The sequence below is a fragment of the Gobio gobio genome (assembly GCF_949357685.1).
Source record: "Gobio gobio genome assembly, chromosome: 6".
NCBI classification, from domain to species: Eukaryota; Metazoa; Chordata; class Actinopteri; order Cypriniformes; family Gobionidae; genus Gobio; species Gobio gobio.
This window is the reverse complement of record NC_137102.1, coordinates 58992128-59012686: the sequence shown is the minus strand read 5'-3', so window position 1 is coordinate 59012686 and position 20559 is coordinate 58992128. Positions and strand designations below refer to the sequence as shown.

The 20559-nt window shown below is 37.4% G+C and overlaps 1 protein-coding gene across 2 annotated transcripts in view; it reads right to left on the bottom strand.

The window, feature by feature from the left end:
• The window catches only part of upf1 (UPF1 RNA helicase and ATPase), a 66343-nt gene that overhangs the window by 32706 nt on the left and 13078 nt on the right, over window positions 1-20559 (bottom strand). The window contains exons 7-14 of one of the 2 annotated variants that reach the window (XM_079819683.1): window positions 14685-14772; window positions 14326-14424; window positions 12177-12285; window positions 10544-10703; window positions 7469-7587; window positions 4793-4957; window positions 3578-3692; window positions 1293-1436 (exon numbers count right to left, since the gene is read on the bottom strand). In XM_079819683.1, coding sequence (XP_079675809.1) covers window positions 1293-1436; window positions 3578-3692; window positions 4793-4957; window positions 7469-7587; window positions 10544-10703; window positions 12177-12285; window positions 14326-14424; window positions 14685-14772 — 999 coding nt within the window. The remainder of the gene's footprint in view (window positions 1-1292; window positions 1437-3577; window positions 3693-4792; window positions 4958-7468; window positions 7588-10543; window positions 10704-12176; window positions 12286-14325; window positions 14425-14684; window positions 14773-20559) is intronic. The other variant, XM_079819684.1, reaches the window with a different exon arrangement.

Here is a 20559-nt window from a genome sequence, read left to right as displayed (position 1 = left end):
ATGTAGAAATTAAAGCTAAAGCTCCAATGCCCTCCCGAAAATCCAGAAAAAAGTCAGTTGGTGCCTCAGTGACAACTTCACTCAGAGAAGCTGTCAATCATGACGTCACACCCACGTTTTTATAGGATCAAATAACTAATTAAAACCAAACTTATTTAAAGAACGGACACTTGAACTAACATCCGTGTGATAAAAACTGCATAAAATGACAGAAACCATCTTTGGGAAAAAATTATTTGAAGTGTAATTTGATTGTTTAGTTTGTCTCGGGTCCATTAGAATACATGGAGGGGCAGGAATTATGAGCTATACTGGGACCAACCACCTTGGGGCAATCGAGACGCGTCATTATGGGAAGTGCACTAGCCAGGCGGCATTTGAACTTTGTCGGCTGAAGACCCAAGTTTGGTTTGAAGAGGGAAAACGTCCCAAGCACAATGTTCTCTCACCATTCCTGATGTCTAACACACACTTCACATCGTTCGGCTGGTCTTATGTCTGTCAGAGCTGCTGCTCTCTGTGTGTTTTTCTGTCGTCTCCGATGTGTTCATATGTAAATTGCATGAGCTTATTTTGTCCATTAGATCGGAAGATCTGAAAAAGCCCATACATTTACCCGCCCATAGACCCTCCCCTCGAAGAAATCAGGACAGAAGTGGTCGAAAGTGGACAAGAGACGGATTAAAACACCAGGTTTAAACGGGAACTTGTGATCCGATCGACTAAAAAACGCATCTTAATACCAGGTGTAAACAGGGCCTTATATTCCAAAGCGACTAGCACAATGAAATTAATGTTTAGCACACAAATATTTACATAAATGTTTAATTTACTCCTTTCATTCACTTGTAATCCCTATATTCACATTCTTTAATGTGGTAAAGTAGAAAAACGCTGTGTATGAGATAATATTTTACTTGTCAAAGCAACAGAAATCATTAATGATTTTCCAACAAGTAAATTGTTGGCAAATTAAAAATGACTAGTCTGTGTATTTGTACAGTTTTACAGGCAAGGTAAGGCACATCAAGTTTATTTGCATAGCGTGCTAGGATTAGTGTTTATAATAAATGATTATATTGTGGAGGGGGAACTAAAATACATAAAATAAATGATTATAATGTATGGCAAACCTTTTGTTTTATTTAGTGGTGTTTTGCATTATTTACAGAAAATACGGTATATGTTGATTATGTAAGGTATGTGCGCTAATATATACAGTTTGCAAATTAAGATTATTAAACATCTGTCCAAACAAAACGGCAGGTGAAGGAGTGTGTCCTGTCAGATACCTGTTTGGCCCCGAGCACCACTGGCACCATGCACTCGGGCTCCGTGGCCTGGGTGCTCTCATCAATGAGGATGGAGCGGAACTGCATCTTTGCCAGGCGAGGGTCACCCGCACCAACACATGTGCAACAGATCACATCTGCATTCTGCAAAAGAAGAGAGAGAAAGATGTTTGTAGGCCTCTGTCATCATGGGGTTGGCTGATGGATCACTCATTCAAAGCTTTGTTTTAACAACTGCATGTGCTGAACCTTTGCAAACGCATCTGACAAAATAAGAGAGGACGCAGAGTGAGCTGCTTTTGAAAAAGTGCATTATCCACGTTCATTCTGGTTCTTGAATCTGATTGGCCTTTTCCAGACATGCAATATTCCCGCAGCATTTGTATCACTCCGCTTGTGGCAACTGTCATGGCAATTGAGCAAATCCACCATATTTGTAAAAAAAAAAAAAAAAATTACTACTGATGTTGTCAGGAAATGTAGTTTAAGGCAAGAACGCAGTTATTTAGACCTCAATTATGTGACTCATATATAAACATAGTGCCCATTTTACAATTTGTTTAGATGCGAGCTCCAGGCCGTCAACACTCATGTACCCGCAGAAAACAGCTTAATCTCAGCCAGTCCTTGGGGAATTTGCCGCCATCTCTTTGGTCTTATTAATCTAATACTTGCTCCGGAGCAAATTGATTTGGGTTAAAGGGTTAGTTCACCCCAAAATGAAAATTCTGTCATTAATTACTTACCCTCATGTCGTTTGACACCCGTCAGACCTCCGTTCATCTTCAGACACAAATGAAGATATTTTAGTGTAAATCTGATGGCTCTGAAAGGCCTCCATTGGCTCAATGGCACTTTACACTCTCAAGACCCTAAAAAGGTACTAAAGACGTCGTTACAAAGTCCATCTCACTACAGTGGTTCTACAATAACTTTATGAATCGGCGAGAATAGTTTTTGTGCACAAAAAAACCCTAAATAACGACTTACATAGTGATGACCGATTTCAAAACACGGCATCATGAAGCTTCGAAGCGTTATGAATCAGTGAGTCGATTCAGCAGTTTGAATCGCCAAAGTCACATGATTTCAGCAGTTTGGCGGTTTGACACGTGATCCGAATCATGATTCGACTCACTGATTCATAACGCTTCAAAGCTTCATGATGCCGTGTTTTGAAATCGGTCATCACTATGTAAGTCGTTATTTAGGGTTTTTTTGCGCACAAAAACTATTCTCGCCGATTCATAAAGTTATTTTAGAACCACTGTAGTGAGATGGACTTTGTAACGACGTCTTTAGTGCCTTTTAAGGGTCTTGAGAGTGAACCATGCCATTGTGTCAATGGAGGCCTTTCAGAGCCATCAGATTTACACTAAAATATCTTCATTTGTGTTCTGAAGATGAACGGAGGTCTGACGGGTGTCGAACGACATGAGGGTCAGTAATTAATGACAGAATTTTCATTTTTGGGTGAACTAACCCTTTAAGACAGGGGTCTCAAACTCACGGCCCACTTGCGGCCCGCACACTGCAAAAAATGCTTTTCTTACTTAGTATTTTTGTCTTGTTTTCAGTTCAAATATCTAAAAAATCTTACATTAAGAAACATTTACTAGACAAGCAAAAGTTTGTCTTATTTTGGGGGAAAATAACTCAAAATTAAGGGAGTTTTTGCTTAAAATAAGCAAAATAATCTGCCAATGGGGTAAACAAAATAATCTTGTTTTCTGTTTGAATTAAGATTATTTTGCTTACCCCATTGGCAGATTATTTTGCTTATTTTAAGCAAAAACTCCCTTAATTTTGAGTTATTTTCCCCCAAAATAAGACAAACTTTTGCTTGTCTAGTAAATGTTTCTTAATGTAAGATTTTTTAGATATTTGGACTGAAAACAAGACAAAAATACTAAGTAAGAAAAGCATTTTTTTTGCAGAGCAGGATGATATTTTGTGGCCCCCTTCTTGACTTCAAAGTTTAGTGTTAGTGCGGCCCGCGCGTTGCTCTGAAAAGCACCTTTTTGCTGAGTCGTGTTTTCTCCTTTGCTGTACCGTAAACAAACCAAACCATGACTTGCATACCGAAATGTAATTTTTGTGTATGGTTACACCCCAGTGCATGTTAATTGCAGATCCACACAAACACATGCATTGTTGTTCTCCACTGCCTGCAGCGTTAATATGAACAAAGCACTGAACACTCAAACTTCAGACTCTAAGAAACGCTGTGAAATACTCCAGCATTTAGTGTCTATGTGTGTTTTAAAGTGAAGTCAGTCAGGTACCATGAGCAGCTCTCTCTCTGCGGTTCGTTTGAGAGCCCGGTAACGTTTCTCATCAGAAGACGACAGCTCGCCAGTTTCGTCCTTCAGCTGCTGCAGTTTCTGCAACTCAGGCATGCTGTAGAAATGACAGGCAAACATTAATCCTCTTAAGATTGTCTACCATCTACATTTGCGCAGTATTCAAACCGAAATAATCATTGCTGGGTTAAAGGGTTAGTTCACCCAAAAATGAAAATTCTGTCATTAATTCCTCACCCTCATGTCGTTCGACACCCGTCAGACCTCCGTTCATATTCGGAACACAAATGAAGATATTTTAGTTGAAATCTGATGCTGAGAAAGGCTTCAGATAGGCCTCCATTGGATCCATACACTCCCAAGACCCATAAAAGGCACTTAAAACGTCGTTACAAAGTCCGTCTCACCACAGTGACTCTACAATAATTTTACGATGCGACGACAATAGTTTTTGTGCGAAAAAAGAAATAAAAATAACACCTTTATCCAACCTCTTCTTGTCTTCCGTGTGTGCCTCCACGACGCATGCGGGAGAATATGACGTAGCGCCGGGGTTCGGGAATCCATGAAATGCACACTTTACCCCATTTTGAGAACTACGCCGAGACCTAAAGCACGATCAATGTAGAATTCAACAGCTTAGACACGCGCGTCTTCCTCTGCTTGTAAACAAATCGCTTCTGGGTCATGTGTCCGAACGCCGGATCTGCGTCATATTCTCGCGCATGCGTCGTGGAGACACACACGGAAGACGAGAACAAGTTGGATAAAGGTGTTATTTTGATTTTTTTTTGCGCACAAAAACTATTGTCGTCGCTTCGTAAAATGATTGTAGAGCCACTGTGGTGAGATGGACTTTGTAACGACGTTTTAAGTGCCTTTTATGGGTCTTGTGAGTGTAAATGTACTGAATGCCAATGGAGGCCTATCTGAAGCCTTTCTCAGCATCAGCTTTACACTAAAATATCTTCATTTGTGTTCTGAAGATGAACGGAGGTCTGACGGGTGTCCAACGACATGAGGGTGAGGAATTAATGACAGAATTTTCATTTTTGGGTGAACTAACCCTTTAAGGGTTGTAGATTTTGAAAAACACAAAATCTGAGCAATAATAACAGTAATGCCAGTCTTAAAACACTCAAAGCACAAACAAATAAATGTTCCAATAGTGCGTTTTTAAATCTTAAACTCAATAACCTGTCCATGTTGCGGATCTGATTGTGCAGAGCCAGGAAAGACACCGGAGAATCGATGGCCTCACGACTCTTAGCGCACAGACGCACCACCTTCAGCCCCGTCTGATGGATCTTCTCTGTTAGCTGGTCCACTGCGATGTTACTCGGAGCACAAACCAGCACTGGACTAAATCAGGAGACAGACGAAAAGCAGAGTTGATATCGGATATGCATACAATTATATAATATGACATCTTTAGGAGACAATCACATCTGTGCACTAAGATTCTGATTTAATGAGTATTAACCTGAGATAAAATCAAAATTGCGATATAGCTTAGATTGGCTTTAACGTGTATTTGGGAACATACCATCTTCCCAAACTTGCAATGAGAAGCTTTATCTACAAAAGCTTTAAAGGCTTCCTGCAGATTTCCGTCAAAATAAAGGTTTGATGTTTGAAAATTAAGAAATTACTATAAATATTATTATTGTAATTTTTGAGCAAGGTTAGATGGTTTAATGTTTGAAATTACAATAATATTTATAGTAATATCTTCATTTTCCAAACAAAAAATTAATTTCTTAATTTTCAAAACATTAAACCATCAAACCCAACTGTAAAATGAATAATTATAATTATAGTAATCTTAATTTTCCAACATTGAACCAACAAACCTTAATGTAAAATTACAATATTATTTATAGTAATATCTTAATTTTCCAACATTAAATCATCAAACCTTACTGTAATATTAGAATAATAATATTTATAGAAATATCTTAATTTTCCAACATTAAACATAAAACCTTACTGTAAAATTAAAAATTATAATTATAGTAATCCAACATTAAACCATCAAACCTAAATATTACAATATTATTTATAGAAACATCTTAATATTCACAGTAAGGTTTGATGGTATAATGTTTGAAAATTATGAAATTCAGATATTGAAATAAATATTATTATTATTGTAATATTAAAGTTAGGTTTGATGGTTTAATGTTGGAAAATTAAAATATTACTATAAATATTATTATTGTAATTTTACATTAATGTAAAAAAGGATACCATTTTTCTTAAATAGTCGATTTTGGTATTTTACAGTGAAATAATACACAAGTAAAACATCTTTCGTTTTAGTAGTTTTTATTTAGTAATAATAATACTTTAAAATAAAGGTTCCATTTGTTAACATTTTTTAAGCATTTATTAAAATCCTACTGTAGTCAATTTAATTGAATCCCTTAAAAAACCTTAATCCCATAAAAACTAATCTTTCATCACCAAAAATACATATTTAAAAAAAAAACATTCCTGTGAAAATAATTGTGCATGCTTTAAAACAGCTTAAATGTAACTCTACACCCTTGCTTTAGTATGCGCATATTCAGTATTATGCAAATTAGCCCCGCCTCCACTCAATCACCTGATCCACTCGCTCAACTTTAATGTAGTAAACACTGCACAATAGCAAGTGGAAAAACTGGTTTAATTCTGCCATATGTGTGTTTGAACCAGAAACTGACTCAGAAGTGGAAGAGCGAGTTATACAGGCTTGTGTATGTTCCTGTTCAGCATCTTAAAAAAGGCATAGTTCATCATAACATCGTAATATACATCATATACATAATTCACCCACTATATTGCTAAATGTACCCGATTTTTCATATCAACAAAAATATAGCGGCTTCTCCTGAGACTTCCCCTGCATCCGCTATATTATGGAAAGTACCTGATTTTTCTAGAAAAATATACAGAGATAACCTGGCTTCTTCTGAGACTCGCCTGCTTCAGAGCGGTCAGTTAATGATATGCTAAAACCCGCCCACATGTTGACGTGATTGGTTACAACATATGTGTGACAGAGAACAGGGGAGATGTCAAACAGCTTTGGTTCCCTAAAGTTAAGGAGAAAAGACTCAGCAATGGGGTTGACTGATGAATTTGCACATGGTTTGTCTTAAAGCATATTAAAAACACCACATAAACATTACTAAACACTTAAATGTTAATTTCAACATTTACTAATACATAATTACAATCAAAAGTTGTATCTGTTAAAGTCCCCCAGTGGAGAAAATCAAGTTTTTAATGTTGTTTATATGTCTATGTGGTGTTTTTATTATCCTTTAAGACAAACCATGTGCAAATTCATGTCAACACCATTGCTGAGTATTTTCTCTTTATAACGGCAGTGAACAAAAGATGCCGAAATGTGTTTCTAACGTCACAAACTACCTTGTAACCAATCGCGTCAATGTGTGGGCGGGCTTTAGCATATCCTTAACTGACCGCTCTGAAGCAGGCGAGTCTCAGAAGAAGCCAGGTTATCGCTGTATATTTTTCTAGAAAAATCAGGTACTTTCCGTAATATAGCGGATGAATTATGTACATGATGTATATTACGATGTTATGATGAACTATTTGCCTTTCTCCACTGATGTTCGGCGTTTCTAAGGATGCTGACTGATACTGAAGACATACTGAGATGGCGAACGGGAACATGGTTTGTGTAACATTAGCAACACATTATTAGCCGTTTAATAACGGTTTGGAACGACATGAGGGTGAGGAATTAATGACAGGATGAACTAACCCTTTAACTAAATTAACTCCATTTCATGTTGAAATCGTATAAGAAACTGGAGATTCACTGAGGCGTTTATGTGTACCATGACGGACGTGTCTTACCCATTGCCCTGTCTGGCCAGATGATAGACGATGGTGGCAGAGGTGACAGTCTTGCCGGTTCCTGGAGGCCCCTGGATCAGACTGAGGGGCCGCTGCAGTACCGTCTTCACAGCATAAACCTATATTGATCCAAAACAACTTGAGTTTCAGAAGCTTATAGACCAGTGTTTCCCAACCGGGGTGCCGCGTGACGAGAGCAGGGGTGCCGTGTAAAAGTCCTTCAAATATATAAAAAATTTTTTTCAAATGATTCTCTCTTTGTAAACTTTGTTCAATGCATGCGGGTGCTGCCGTATGTTCGAATATGACCAGTAATTTTCGCCGTCATCACCCGGGTGTAGTGCCAGAAGACGCGAATGAGAAGTCGTGCGCGCCGTGAGAAAATGTGTCTCTGTGCACTGATCCAAGAGCGCGCACACGTCTCACAGCGCGCAAATATTGAGTTCTCTTTCAAGTCTCGCTCTTGAACGGACAAATTCACACAAAAAGTATGTCAACATGTCCATCTTGATGAGTATTCTAGCAGACATAGTCTGTATATGCCTTAAGTAAACTTAATATAGTCGAGAAAGACGATGCATATCCGAGCTTTAGGTCTTAAAGGGGCAGTAGCCTTTACTGCTGTCTGTTTAATGTCAAACAACAAAAGACAAGGACATCACCCACTGCTTTTGATTGAATAGCTTTTGTAAGTTTAATAGGATTAATCTTTAATTTATACACTCAAATATGCAATTATTTTACATTTGATCAATTTCTGTACCTGAAAACTAATGTTAGACGTACCTGAAAAACCTGAAAAGCATAGTTTATTTTATTAGTATCTTTGCTCAATAGTATTTATTTGTGCTGCTGCTTGTATTTAAATTATTTGTTCTTATTAGTTTATTTATTTTTATTTGTCAGTAGTCCCTTTTTTCCCTGAACATAGCAAATACTGAACCGTACCAAAACCGTGAACCTAAAACCGTGATACAAACCGAACCGTGAGCAATCTGTACCGTTACACCCCTAGCGTAACGTATGCGAGGGGGTGCCACAAAATGGAGAACATTTTCAAAGGGTGCCATGACCAAAAAAAGGTTGGGAAACACTGTCTTAGACAACTAGGGTTGGGTATCATTTGGGTTTTTTTCGATTCCGGTGCCAAACCGATACTTTTAAAACGGTACCGGTGCCTAAACCGATACCAAAAAAGGCCACAAAACGAGTAGGATGACATTAAATGGCTTTTTATTTATTCATTTTTTATTATTATTTAAATTGAACCATTTATTAAAAGTTTAATGTATACTTAAATATATGAATATAAATAAATACAAAACACAATTTACTTATTTACAAATTATTATTGACTTATTTACAAATTCACAGTAAAACCTAACCTAACTAGGCTAATTTAACTCTGATAACAGTTACAGTAATAACAGCAGAGTCTGTATTCTGGCTCTGCTTTAAACCAGCTTCGAGCTTCAGCTTTATTTTGAAATATGATCATATTCTCTGGCTAAATATTTTAGAACGCATCGTCTTAATGTTTCCATGGCGACGCGTCATGTTTCTCACATGACACACCGCAGCCGCAATAGCGCGGACAGCTCAGCTGTATCGGGTTTATTTTGTTTGTTCTTTTTATTCAAAATATTCACAAACTTCTTAACTGAGTCTGATGTTCAAATGTGTGTTAGTTGATCTATAAAGCGCAAGGGGCGGCGCCATGTTAGTTTGCGCATCAGAATCGGATCTGTCGGATTTACAACACTGGAGTTCCTTCTCGTCTCACGAAATACATGAGAGTAAGTGACCAGTGAACTGGAAGAAGAATAGTGTAAACTATAAAGTTACTATATAATGTGCATGTATCTGATGTGAATAAAACACGTAACGTTAGTCAAAATATAACCGTCTGAAAGGATTGTCATTGCCGCTTCCATAGACATCAGTGTGTGTTTTTTTGCTAGTATTTATGAGCATTTACATAAACCTGAAATAAACATGATGTGGTTGAAAACACTGAATAGTTGTCATGAGTTGTGATGTGACCAGCGCTGAGTGCGTCTGTCTCTGGCTCGGTGCTCAGCCAAACCGCGAAAACACGTTTGAATATTGGCACCGAAATGAGGCACTGAAATCTGCGTTCTGATTCGGTCCGGTACATACCGGTTATATAAGTACCGGTGCCTAGACATGTGCCGGTAAACGGTAATACGATATACCGCAATAATGAACATGCACAATATTGATATCGTGGGCACTTCAAAATACCGTGAATAATTATTTATTACGAATTATTCAGATTTTTAGAATGAATTTTAAGAATACTTTACCCATCAACCGTTTAAAATGAAAAACACGTCAAAGAGGAACTCGCACTGATGTAAATAGACCAAGACGAACGCGCACTGATGTAAATAGACCGTGCATGAGCCGAGCACATGGCGGAATGAGGAGACTCGCTGAAGTGCACATTCATTCTTCGACAGCAGAGGGCGCTGACGGAACAGCAGAAATGCAGCCGTTTCCCCAGTAATCACATAACCTAATACATAATACTTAAAGACTTAAGGCTATTCATTTTCAAACTTGTATTTTATATTTTAATCTGGACTAAATTACATGCCCTAGATATTGTTTGAATATGTTCTGACTGTTGTTCAATCACACACTTTACAATAAGGCTCCAGTATTTAACATTAGTTCCTTCATTAACAAACTGACAATGAAAAATACTTCTAAAGCATGTATTAATCTTAGTTAAATGTACATTTCAGCATACCTATTGTTCTTTATAATTCTTTTGCACTTTAATCTGTTTTAAATATTTGTTTACTTTATACATTTTTGTGTATTGCTTTATTGTATTTAAATGTTTGGTTCTTTTGTTATAAGAAAGTGATTTAACCTGTTTTGCAACTTATTTCAATATCGTGATAATACCGTATACCGTGATAAAAGCTTCAGCAATTAATCGCAACATGAAAATTTGATACCGGCACATGCCTACCGGTGCCCCGTTACCCAACCCTATTGACAACGGATCGAATGAGGTGAAGTGAAGTTTGGGAAGCTCTGTACCTGCGAGTGGTTAAGGTCTGGCAGACCCTGTGCCGTGAAGCGTTTGGGCAGCTGGCATTTGATGATAACGTCCTCCACCTCATGACCCAGCAGCTTGTGGTAGATGTAGCCGGACACAGAGGTCTCATCCACAGCAAACGTCTTCAGGGCGCTCTGCATTCTACATAACATGACACACAAAAAGGTGAACTTCACATCCACTAGGTTCACCGACTAATCTGAAAATGAAAAACGTTTTTCCCCATACAATAACAAATAATCAGGACTGGAGCTATCAAGCCAGATCCATAGAAATATCATACAAAGAGTCCATAAGACTTGTGCGTGATATACGCATCTAGTGAAGTCATACAATACATTTTTATGAAGAATATATTTTTACTTTGAAATTTAATTAGTTACTCTGAATATTAGGCTTATAATAAATTGTCTCCTGTATGTTTTAGCATTTTCTATTAGTGTTGTAGCTGATTACTTTTATGTTTTAACATTTTATACTGTATGTGTTGAGTTTAATTTCTTTTCTCTCTTATGTTTGATGCACATGCTTTTTATTAAAGGCACAATATGTAATTTTCACCACTAGAGGTCGCTTATTCAAAACAAAGGCGTAGCTTGATGACACCTTGACTTGTATTAGATACATCTGGGTGTGTTGAAAGTTATGTTATAATGCTACTCTGTGCTACTATGACACTTGTTCACACTGCAGTGAGCTTGATCATATTAGGCGGTAAAACAGGTTACTCGCGGTAAATCAAGAAAAGTAGATTTAAACAATAAGACTAACTGTGTTGAGCTGGAGAACAATGATTCGTTTTCTGTCTATAAATATATCCAAACAGTTCTCAACTGTCTAATAAAACACATTATATATTAAAGCGTCTTTGGTGTTACCATGGTTTCTACTAAATAAATCGAGGGTAACGCGGGCGGGTATGATGTCACTGATAGGCGACGTATGGACTTGCTGGTTAAAATCGCTAATTTCTCTAGATTTAAACATTCTTGGAAACATTTGGGATAATGTAAGTACACAAGTCAACAAAATATATAACATCGTTCTAGTGGTTTTTGGATATTTTAATACAAAATCTTACATAAATGTGATGTTCCGGTTGATATGACTATTTAACTTCTATGTAAAGCACTTTGAACTGCATTTAATGCCTGAAAAGTGCAATATAAAAGTTTATTATTAGTATTGTATTATTATTATGGTTAACTAAAACAAAAGTTACGTGAAATAAAATAACGTTAATTTAAACGTTTTATTTCTTTTTTATTTTACTTTAACTTGATGTACTAAAGGTAGCTAATACTAAAATAGAGATAAAATGTATAAAAAAATATATATAGATGTTTAAAATGAAAATAAAAATGGAAGATATAAAAATAAAAACTAATTAAAAATATAATCAACATGCAAGTAGCAAATATGCACTGTATAAATGCAACAAAACAACTGGAAACGGTTTAAAGGAACACGCCACTTTTTTTGAAAATAGGCTCATTTTCCATCTCCAGTTGAGTTTTACCGTTTTCGATTTGGAAAATTAGCCCATTTTCAAAAAAAGCGGAGTGTTCGTTTAATGGACTAGTGAAATTATTAAAAAGTGATAGTGGGACTAACCGGTCAAAAGATGTCGACTTCCAGACAAAGTCGACCTGGAAGTTGTGCGGCACCTCCACAGGCGCACCGGCACTGCTGCGCAGCTCGATGGCAATCTCATCTCCATAATCTGAGAGAATCTCGGTTAAAGAACCAACCGTACATTTGTACATCACAGTTGCCAGCTTGTTATTTTGCTATGCAGTTGTTATAATTTACTGAGTGGCTTCAATTATGCCGCTGTGCAGTTGATTGGGTGTTCTGGGTGGTTGCTTATCAAATCATTAATCCTAAGTATGAGTAATGTGTGTCTAACGCTGCGTTCACACCAAACGCGAATAGTGCGTCAAATTCGTGTCTACCGCGTCTAGTTGGACGCTTGACATTTTGAATCCATTCGCGCGTCCACAGCGAATTGGACGCGCGTATAAATTGAGCGTTTGAAGCGAAATAGACGCGTTTAAGTCGCTCCAGGAGAAGTATGTCAAAACACCACTCTGCCTCTTTTCATTTTGATAAAAAAAATATATTAAACATTAATAGCCACACAAATGTGGTCCAGGCAACACCTACATTTTCTTCACAGCATGTATATTTAAATATCCTAAAAAATAAAGTTATGAAACTTCTTTGCCCTCAGTCAAAACGATTTGGCAGACAACAAATTATAGATTCATGACACCAAAGATCGCCCGTTAGATCCACACAAGACGAATTATATCATGTTTAACCACCTACAGGACATCAGAGCCAGCGCGAAACGTCAGAAGGACTGGCCGAGGAAAGGCTGTCCTCGCCGGGGTTAAAGGGTTAGTTCACCCAAAAATGAAAATTAGCCCATAATTTACTCACCCTCAAGTCATCCGAGGTGTATATGACATTCTTCTTTCAGATGAATAAAGTCTATTCATCTGATAGACATCAGATATATTACAAAAGTCAAGGCTAATCCAAGCATTCTAATTGGATAAATAGTTGTTCTGTTTTTGAAGTCCATAAAAAGTGCATCTGTCCGTCATATAACTGCTCCACGCGGCTCTGGGGTGTTAATAAAGGCCTTCTGAAGCGAATCGATGCGATGGTGTAAGAAAAATATCCATATTTAAAACTTTATCAAGTAAACTTTCGGCCGACCGCCTTCCCTGTTCAATTTATGGAAAAATTGTTGAAAGTTCCCCTGACAATCGTAAGACTAACGCAACCAGGTCCGCTTGTCATGACGTCACGAACACAACTTGAGTTTCATTTTCAACATTCAACACTTTTCCATGAAAGGCGGTCGGCCGAAAGTTTACTTGATAAAGTTTTAAATATGGATATTTTTCTTACACAAACGCATCGATTGGCTTCAGAAGGCCTTTATTAACACCCCAGAGCCCCGTGAAGCAGTTATATGACGGACAGATGCACTTTTTATGCACTTCAAAAACAGAGCAACTATTAATCCAATTCTAATGCTAGGATTAGCCTGGATTTTTGTAATATAACTCAAGATTTTATTCATCTGAAAGAAGAATGTCATATTCACATAGGATGACTTGAGGGTGAGAAAATTATGGGCTAATTTTCATTTTTGGATGAACTATCCCTTTAATGAGCGCTGAGCGCCCGGTGATCGCCTGGATCTCACAACTCCAAAAACGCAAGATAATTTTCTTTAAATAGGCGCTCTCTTTATAAATAAACCACAGATTTGAGCTTTAAACAACTACATTCTCACCTGAAAAAGTCTTAAAACTAAATTGTGACACAATAAGTAGTATTTTTAAATTATGCTGGTTTCTAATCACTTCACTTTACCACGTGACAGCAGCGAGCAGGCTCCTGATTGGTTAACGTGGCGCAAATTGACGGCAAAGTTCAAATTTTTCAACTCGAGCGTCAGACACGAATTCGCTTCAAACGCCCGAATACACCAAAAAAACAAATAAAATCACGCGCGACTATTGCGCAAGACGGTCGATTCGCGCGAATGAGGCAGAATCACGCCACAGGACCTCCAGACACGCATTAACGCGTCTTTACATTGACTTCACATTGAAATCACTCGCTCCAGACGCTCTATTTGCATTTGATGTGAACGCAGCATAAGGACATCATAGTAGTTGATAATAATAGTTGTCATTGTGTAACAGCTAGTTTGATCCTGAAATCTTTGCTGAAAGGATGCTGTCCGGGACTTTGATGACGTGTCCGATTCCTTTCCAGAGTGGAGCCAAGTCTCCTTTGTAGCGCAGACAGATCTCGTCTCCTTGCATCAGTCGCATGTCTGATAAAGATCACCGCCACAGAGAAAACGCGTCAGATAAACCACATCTTGCGTATTTATGTTCCAATAACAATAACAGAGCTATTTATCCATCACACACACACTAGAGCAACACAAACACACATGCACGCACACACACACACACACTCGGGCAGACATGTCCGTGCACACATCGATGAGGGATGCATGGGACACGGTGTTAGGGATGGGATGGATATGAACCACTGGTAGACACAGAAGATGTTGAAAGTGAATATTACCACCTGAATCCGTCTTCGGCAGAGTGAAATAAGCTATCCGCTTTTTATTCAGTCCCAAATCCCACCTCACTGTTATATTGTCTTGAGTCTGAAGTAAAAAGACAGGAGACAAGCAAAGAGAAAACATTAGCAGCAGAATAAATAGCAAATGTTTCAACACATTTTAAATATGTTTAAACTAGGGCTGTCACAATTCCTGGATTCAATTGGAATACTCGATTTAAAAAAATCCTCTATTGCAATTTACCTGAGAAACCGGCAAAATACCGGAAGAGGTGCATTTCAAGGACAAGAATGCATGAACCGCATTATTAGCCCGCTTTCTAATAGGGGTGTGAAGAGACACTTAGCTCACGAGATTGGGTTCACGAGACAAGATTTTTACACAGTATTTTTAATAAATCCTCAATGATGATGACTAGAAAAATAGTCTGCAGGTGCATTTTGAAATGTTTTAACATCATCATGTAATAAATGCCATTTCAGTTATACTTTTTTGAATATGAATTATCATATGCAGTAAAAGACAACAACTCGACTGACTGGCTTCTCTCCTGTATGATTGTCTCTGCACATGATTTATGAACTTCTACAACTTTTGACCTCCTAATTGAACTCCCTTCCACAAATTGATCATAGATATTAAGTGCAAACAATAACTGCAACCATAATCAAAGTACAATCTCAATATTCAAAGTGCAAATAGAGACCGAATTTTTCTTCAAGCATGATACAGATCTAAGAGATTGCTACAACTACACAGCCCAGCCTAAGATGGCTTCATATTGGGAGACATTCGCATGCCTCAGGGAGTCGCTTTAAACAGCGGTAACTTATTGAAATCGGGTTTGAATGCTTGCTCGGGTTTACTTTCACGATCGTGTGGACTCTGTGAATAGGGAGCGGTGGTGCTGAACGCGCATTTTACAAGATAAGACATTTGTCTGACGCTTCTGTTGCACAACGAATCCTCCGCTACCGTCCTGTCACACATCTCGTCACGCAATTAGTGGTCGACTCGAAAAGCTTGTGTTGGATGAGCTTATGGAATTGAAGCGATCGATATCCACTGGAATTAAATTGTTTTTATTTCGATAAAAATACATGCATAATGTGTGAAAAACATTTTAAAAACATACTACAGCATAGATAATGCAATTGGGTGCTTTAATTATTTACATGCGTGTAGCTTACGAGTCTCAGAGCAGCTCCATTCACAGTAAATGCAGCTCCACATGAACGTTATTATTTACTCGCGTGAAGCGCACCGCAAACTCCATCTCTGAATAGGTTCATCTGGGAACGCAATGTGCGCCATTTCATCAGATTTATAAGGTAAATTATTTGTCAACCTACGTTGATAGAAAACATCAATGTTTCTAAATATGCAGTTCATCGTGATTTCAAAATAAAAGTCTAAACGCTCGCTCTGAGTTTGCATGTTTTGAAGTCCACATTTTCTTATTCAAGAAATTACAGTGGCTGTAGCATTTCTACTTTTATGAAAATTAAGTTAACATTTTAACTAAATATCATTTTGGTCCATTTTAAAGGTGCAGTGTGTAGTATTTATGAGGATCTATTGACAGAAATGCAATATAATATACATAATGTTTTCAGTGGAGTATAAAGACCTTACATAATGAACCGTTATGTTTTTATTACCTTAGAATGAGCCGTTTCGATCTACATACGCCATGGGTCCCTTACAGTGAAAACGCCATTTTGCGCCGTCATGTTTCTACAGTAGCCCTAAAGGGACAAACTTCTCTAAAGAGCAGTAGACACTCTCTGCTCTCTCCGACAACTACATATGTCCTGTGTTGGCCACCGTAGCTTTTCTATGTGCTCTGAAAGGGGGGGGGTAATTTGCAACCTCATCGCTAGATGCCGCTAAAACTTACACACTGCACCTTTAAATCAGGATTTGATCTGCTGTAAAGTGTAACAACATCAGATCATTGGCGCCCTCTGTAGGCATTTGTTAAAATACGCAAGGTACAGAAGTTGATTGTCTATATTAAGTATATTATATTATGCATTTTAACAGTGTTTTTCTATAAAACTATAATATGAATACTTGCTTTTGATACTTTATTAGAAAATTATTATTGCCTCATTGCTATTATATAACCTATGTAGTCATTTTTAAAGGCTATTGTTTGCTTAGGTCTATGTTTATTACCACAAAATATCTGATTAATCGTCAAAATAATCGTCTGATTACTTGATTACCGAGATAATCATTAGTGACAGCTCTAGTTTAAACACATGATTTATATTGCACGTATAAACCAGAAAGAAAAGAAACTCATGTACAAAGGAGAAGAGCACTCAAAACACATCCATATATCAAATTTTTCTTCCAAAATAAGTGCAACATTCTCGTTCCAGAAATAAAAATCCCATCCAACATCAAGATTTTTTACAATAAAGTGCAATAACGCAATGATGTATTGTTTCAAGACAGACATGTGAACTCAGATGTAAAGATATGATATATGCTTCAGCACAAGCCACAAATTAGAGCTGCACGATTAATCGTTAAAAGATCTCGATTAAAACACCAACGCAATCTTATTCCTAAATGACAACAATTCTATTAAACATTTGACAAAATCACACCCGAAAATTCAGATCTGCATTCTGATCCAGAGAGAGCAGTTGTCATGTGTAGAAATTCACAACCACACAGTAGGGATGCACCGAATGTTCGGCAACCGAAATTATTCGGCCGAAAATAGCAAAAACAGCACTTTTCGGTGTTCGGCCGAATAAGTGAAAAGACAATAAATTTTAATGAACAATTAGGTTTTTGATGACGCGATCAAATATAGCAACCAGCGCGTGGGAGAGAGGCGCGCACACTTCTAAATGCAGCACATGTCGGAAGTGTGGAAGCATTAAAGGACAACTCCGGTGAAAAATTAACCTAGGGATAATTAACACATGGTTACCGAGTAGATTGTTCTCTGGGATGCGTTTTCATGAAAATCGAATGTAAAGAGTTTTATCTCTAAAAACAGGTGAGCTTATAACGCTAGTATATGGGGCACAGAATAAGTAAAATTAAATCACTAGTTAATACCACTAACAAGGCTCAAAATAGCCTCACACTAACACGGTAGCATAATGAGGGTCCCTACATGCAAACCGAGAACTTTGTAAGTGTACAAACAGTTTAATAAAAAGATACTTTATAAAGACAGTACATTACGCGTATACAGACAGGAGCCATCTTGGAAAACAGTCTCGACAAGTCGAGCCACGGTTGAATAATCCGCCATCTCTTTAGTGTGTATCCTTTGGAAGCACTAGTCTCTGTTGCGTTCAGTTCTTTTTTTTATTATTTGTATTTATTTATTTTCTCTGTTGCGTTTAGTGCTTTCTTCCGGAAACAACGGACCACATGAGATTCCAAGTCACAGTTCATCACTTAGCACAGCGTTCGTGGCTCGACTTGTCGCAATCGCGATTTGGCTTATGTGCGATTCTTATCACAGAATGAGGCAATTAATTATTTTATAGTATTCTATACAGTGATGACGTCTATGTCGATTAGCACTGCATTACAATATACTTTATTATTATGAAAATACCCGAGAAGGACTGAAGAGCTCAAATACACCATATATTGACGCAGTCGTGTGTTTGTGTCTTCATGTTTCTTCATCTTTTTATTCAGCTACAGCGCTAGCCTCACATTAGGGATTTCCTGAAAACGTCATTATATTACTTCTCTCTGAGGCATATGTGGCGTTTCTGCTCGAGGGCGCCCTCTAGCCTCCAGTATGAATGAAACATGAGTGTGTTTAGTGCCCAGCAGTGCTCACCCCATCCTTTTTTGGGTGAAAAATAATAAGTCTCTAAATAAATGTATATGACAATCCATATGTTTTTCTCCAGTGTACAGGAGTTTTTCCCCACAGTGGATACATAAGAGGCTCATATTTCATATTAAAGACATAGACGTGTTCTTGATTTTGCATACCTCCTGACAAAAATTTATAAATTGACATCACAGATTTTTATAATAATAATATAATATTTAATAATAAATCCTTGAGACATTTCTAGTGATTTTAGTCGTAGGCTGCCTGCATGTTAACAGGTAACCCTGCAGTTTTTTGTAAAAAATATAAATATAATAATAATATTTATTCCTAAATAAATGTTATTGTAATAATATTTCTTATTTTGTTAAATATTATTATATATATATTATTAGCAATAATAACAATCATAATTATTAATATTAGTCATAATATACAAGCATAAATGTGTGTGTGTATATGTATATATATTTATTATATACACACATAGAGACAGAGCGACAAGCGTCATAATCTGAAGACCACGCCCACCGGGGGGGAAAACAATCAAACCGTCTCCATTGACTTTGCATTGCGTGAGGCTGCCTCCTTGTCATTTCGGACCTATAACAAAAAACTGAACTATGTATAAAAGCTGATATGTGACAAAGTGTACAGCAAACAAGCTAAAAAACCCAGAAGCAAAAACCCAGACGTTTTTATAAGCTGTTGACCCAAAAAACGAGCGTTTAAGTACAAAAAAGTGGATTCAGGCCATTGAGACAGAGCGCGACGGGTCATATTACACTGAGAACTAAGACGACTACAGGGGAACGAAATCAGCGACAGGAAATATAATATATAAAACGGACATTTGGATATTTGACTTAACAGTGACAAAATGTTTACTGCACACATACGCATACTGAGACATACTGAGTGTCAGGATCCCAAAATGTACCCATTCTTCCTGCTGAAGCTTCACTTCGTATTGCCTGTATCCACTTTTATCTTCTTAAACGCTTGTTTTTTTTCGGGTCGACAGCTTATAAAAACTTATTTCTGTGTTTTTTAGCTTGTTTGCTGTACACTTTGTCACATATCAGCTTTTAGACATTGTTCTGTTTTTTGTTATAATTCCGAAATGACAATGAGGCAGCCTCACGCAATGCAAAGTCAATGGAGAGCGTTCGATTGTTTTCCCCCCGGTGTGGGCGTGGCCTAAATACGCTCTGTCTCTATATATACATATACACACAAACAATTTTCATTATAAATCACATTTTAATTCGCAATTAGAACCAGAATAATCACAATTCGATATTTTCCCCAAATCGTGCAGCCCTACCACAAATCAGTGTGATTTCAGCTTCATTTTCATAAAATCATGTATAACTGAACCGATAATACTTAACAGAAATCATCCAATCATAGTCGGCACTGCTACCACAGAAACAGAAATCATGAGCTGCTTTTCCACCGTCGGCCCGACCGTTCATGTTGCTTAACCGTTCCATTCCGTGTCGATCCGGCCCAGCCGGTACGGATATGGTTTCATTTTCAGCTGTGCGGCTGATATTGGAGCTCTTTGGAATCTAATACAAATGCGTCAGTCATTGCCTTGTTAACGCAAGAGTTTACAGACCGTACGAGATATACTACTACAGAAATGGAATACATTGTTTATTTCATTGTATTATATGACCATATATATTAAATACAGATTAAGTCTTCTCACTATCTTAACATTATTGGCACAGACTATTCGAATATTAGGCTGCTGTCACTTTAAGAGCTAATGGACGGATCCGATATACTGATACACATGCATTTTCTCTCTCGTCAGTTTACGTTCACCGACTGTGTTTATGTGAATACTCGCCAAGACATAATTTTGTGCGTTTCTGATGTGCTGATGTGAAGCGAGGTGCGCATTTTGAAGAGGAGAGATGCTCGCGCTGTTTGTGAAATTATGTCTCTCAGAACGTTTTCAAATTACTGATTTGATCTGATAATTTGTGGATTAATTTGCTCATTCAACCAACAAGATAATTGAATAATTG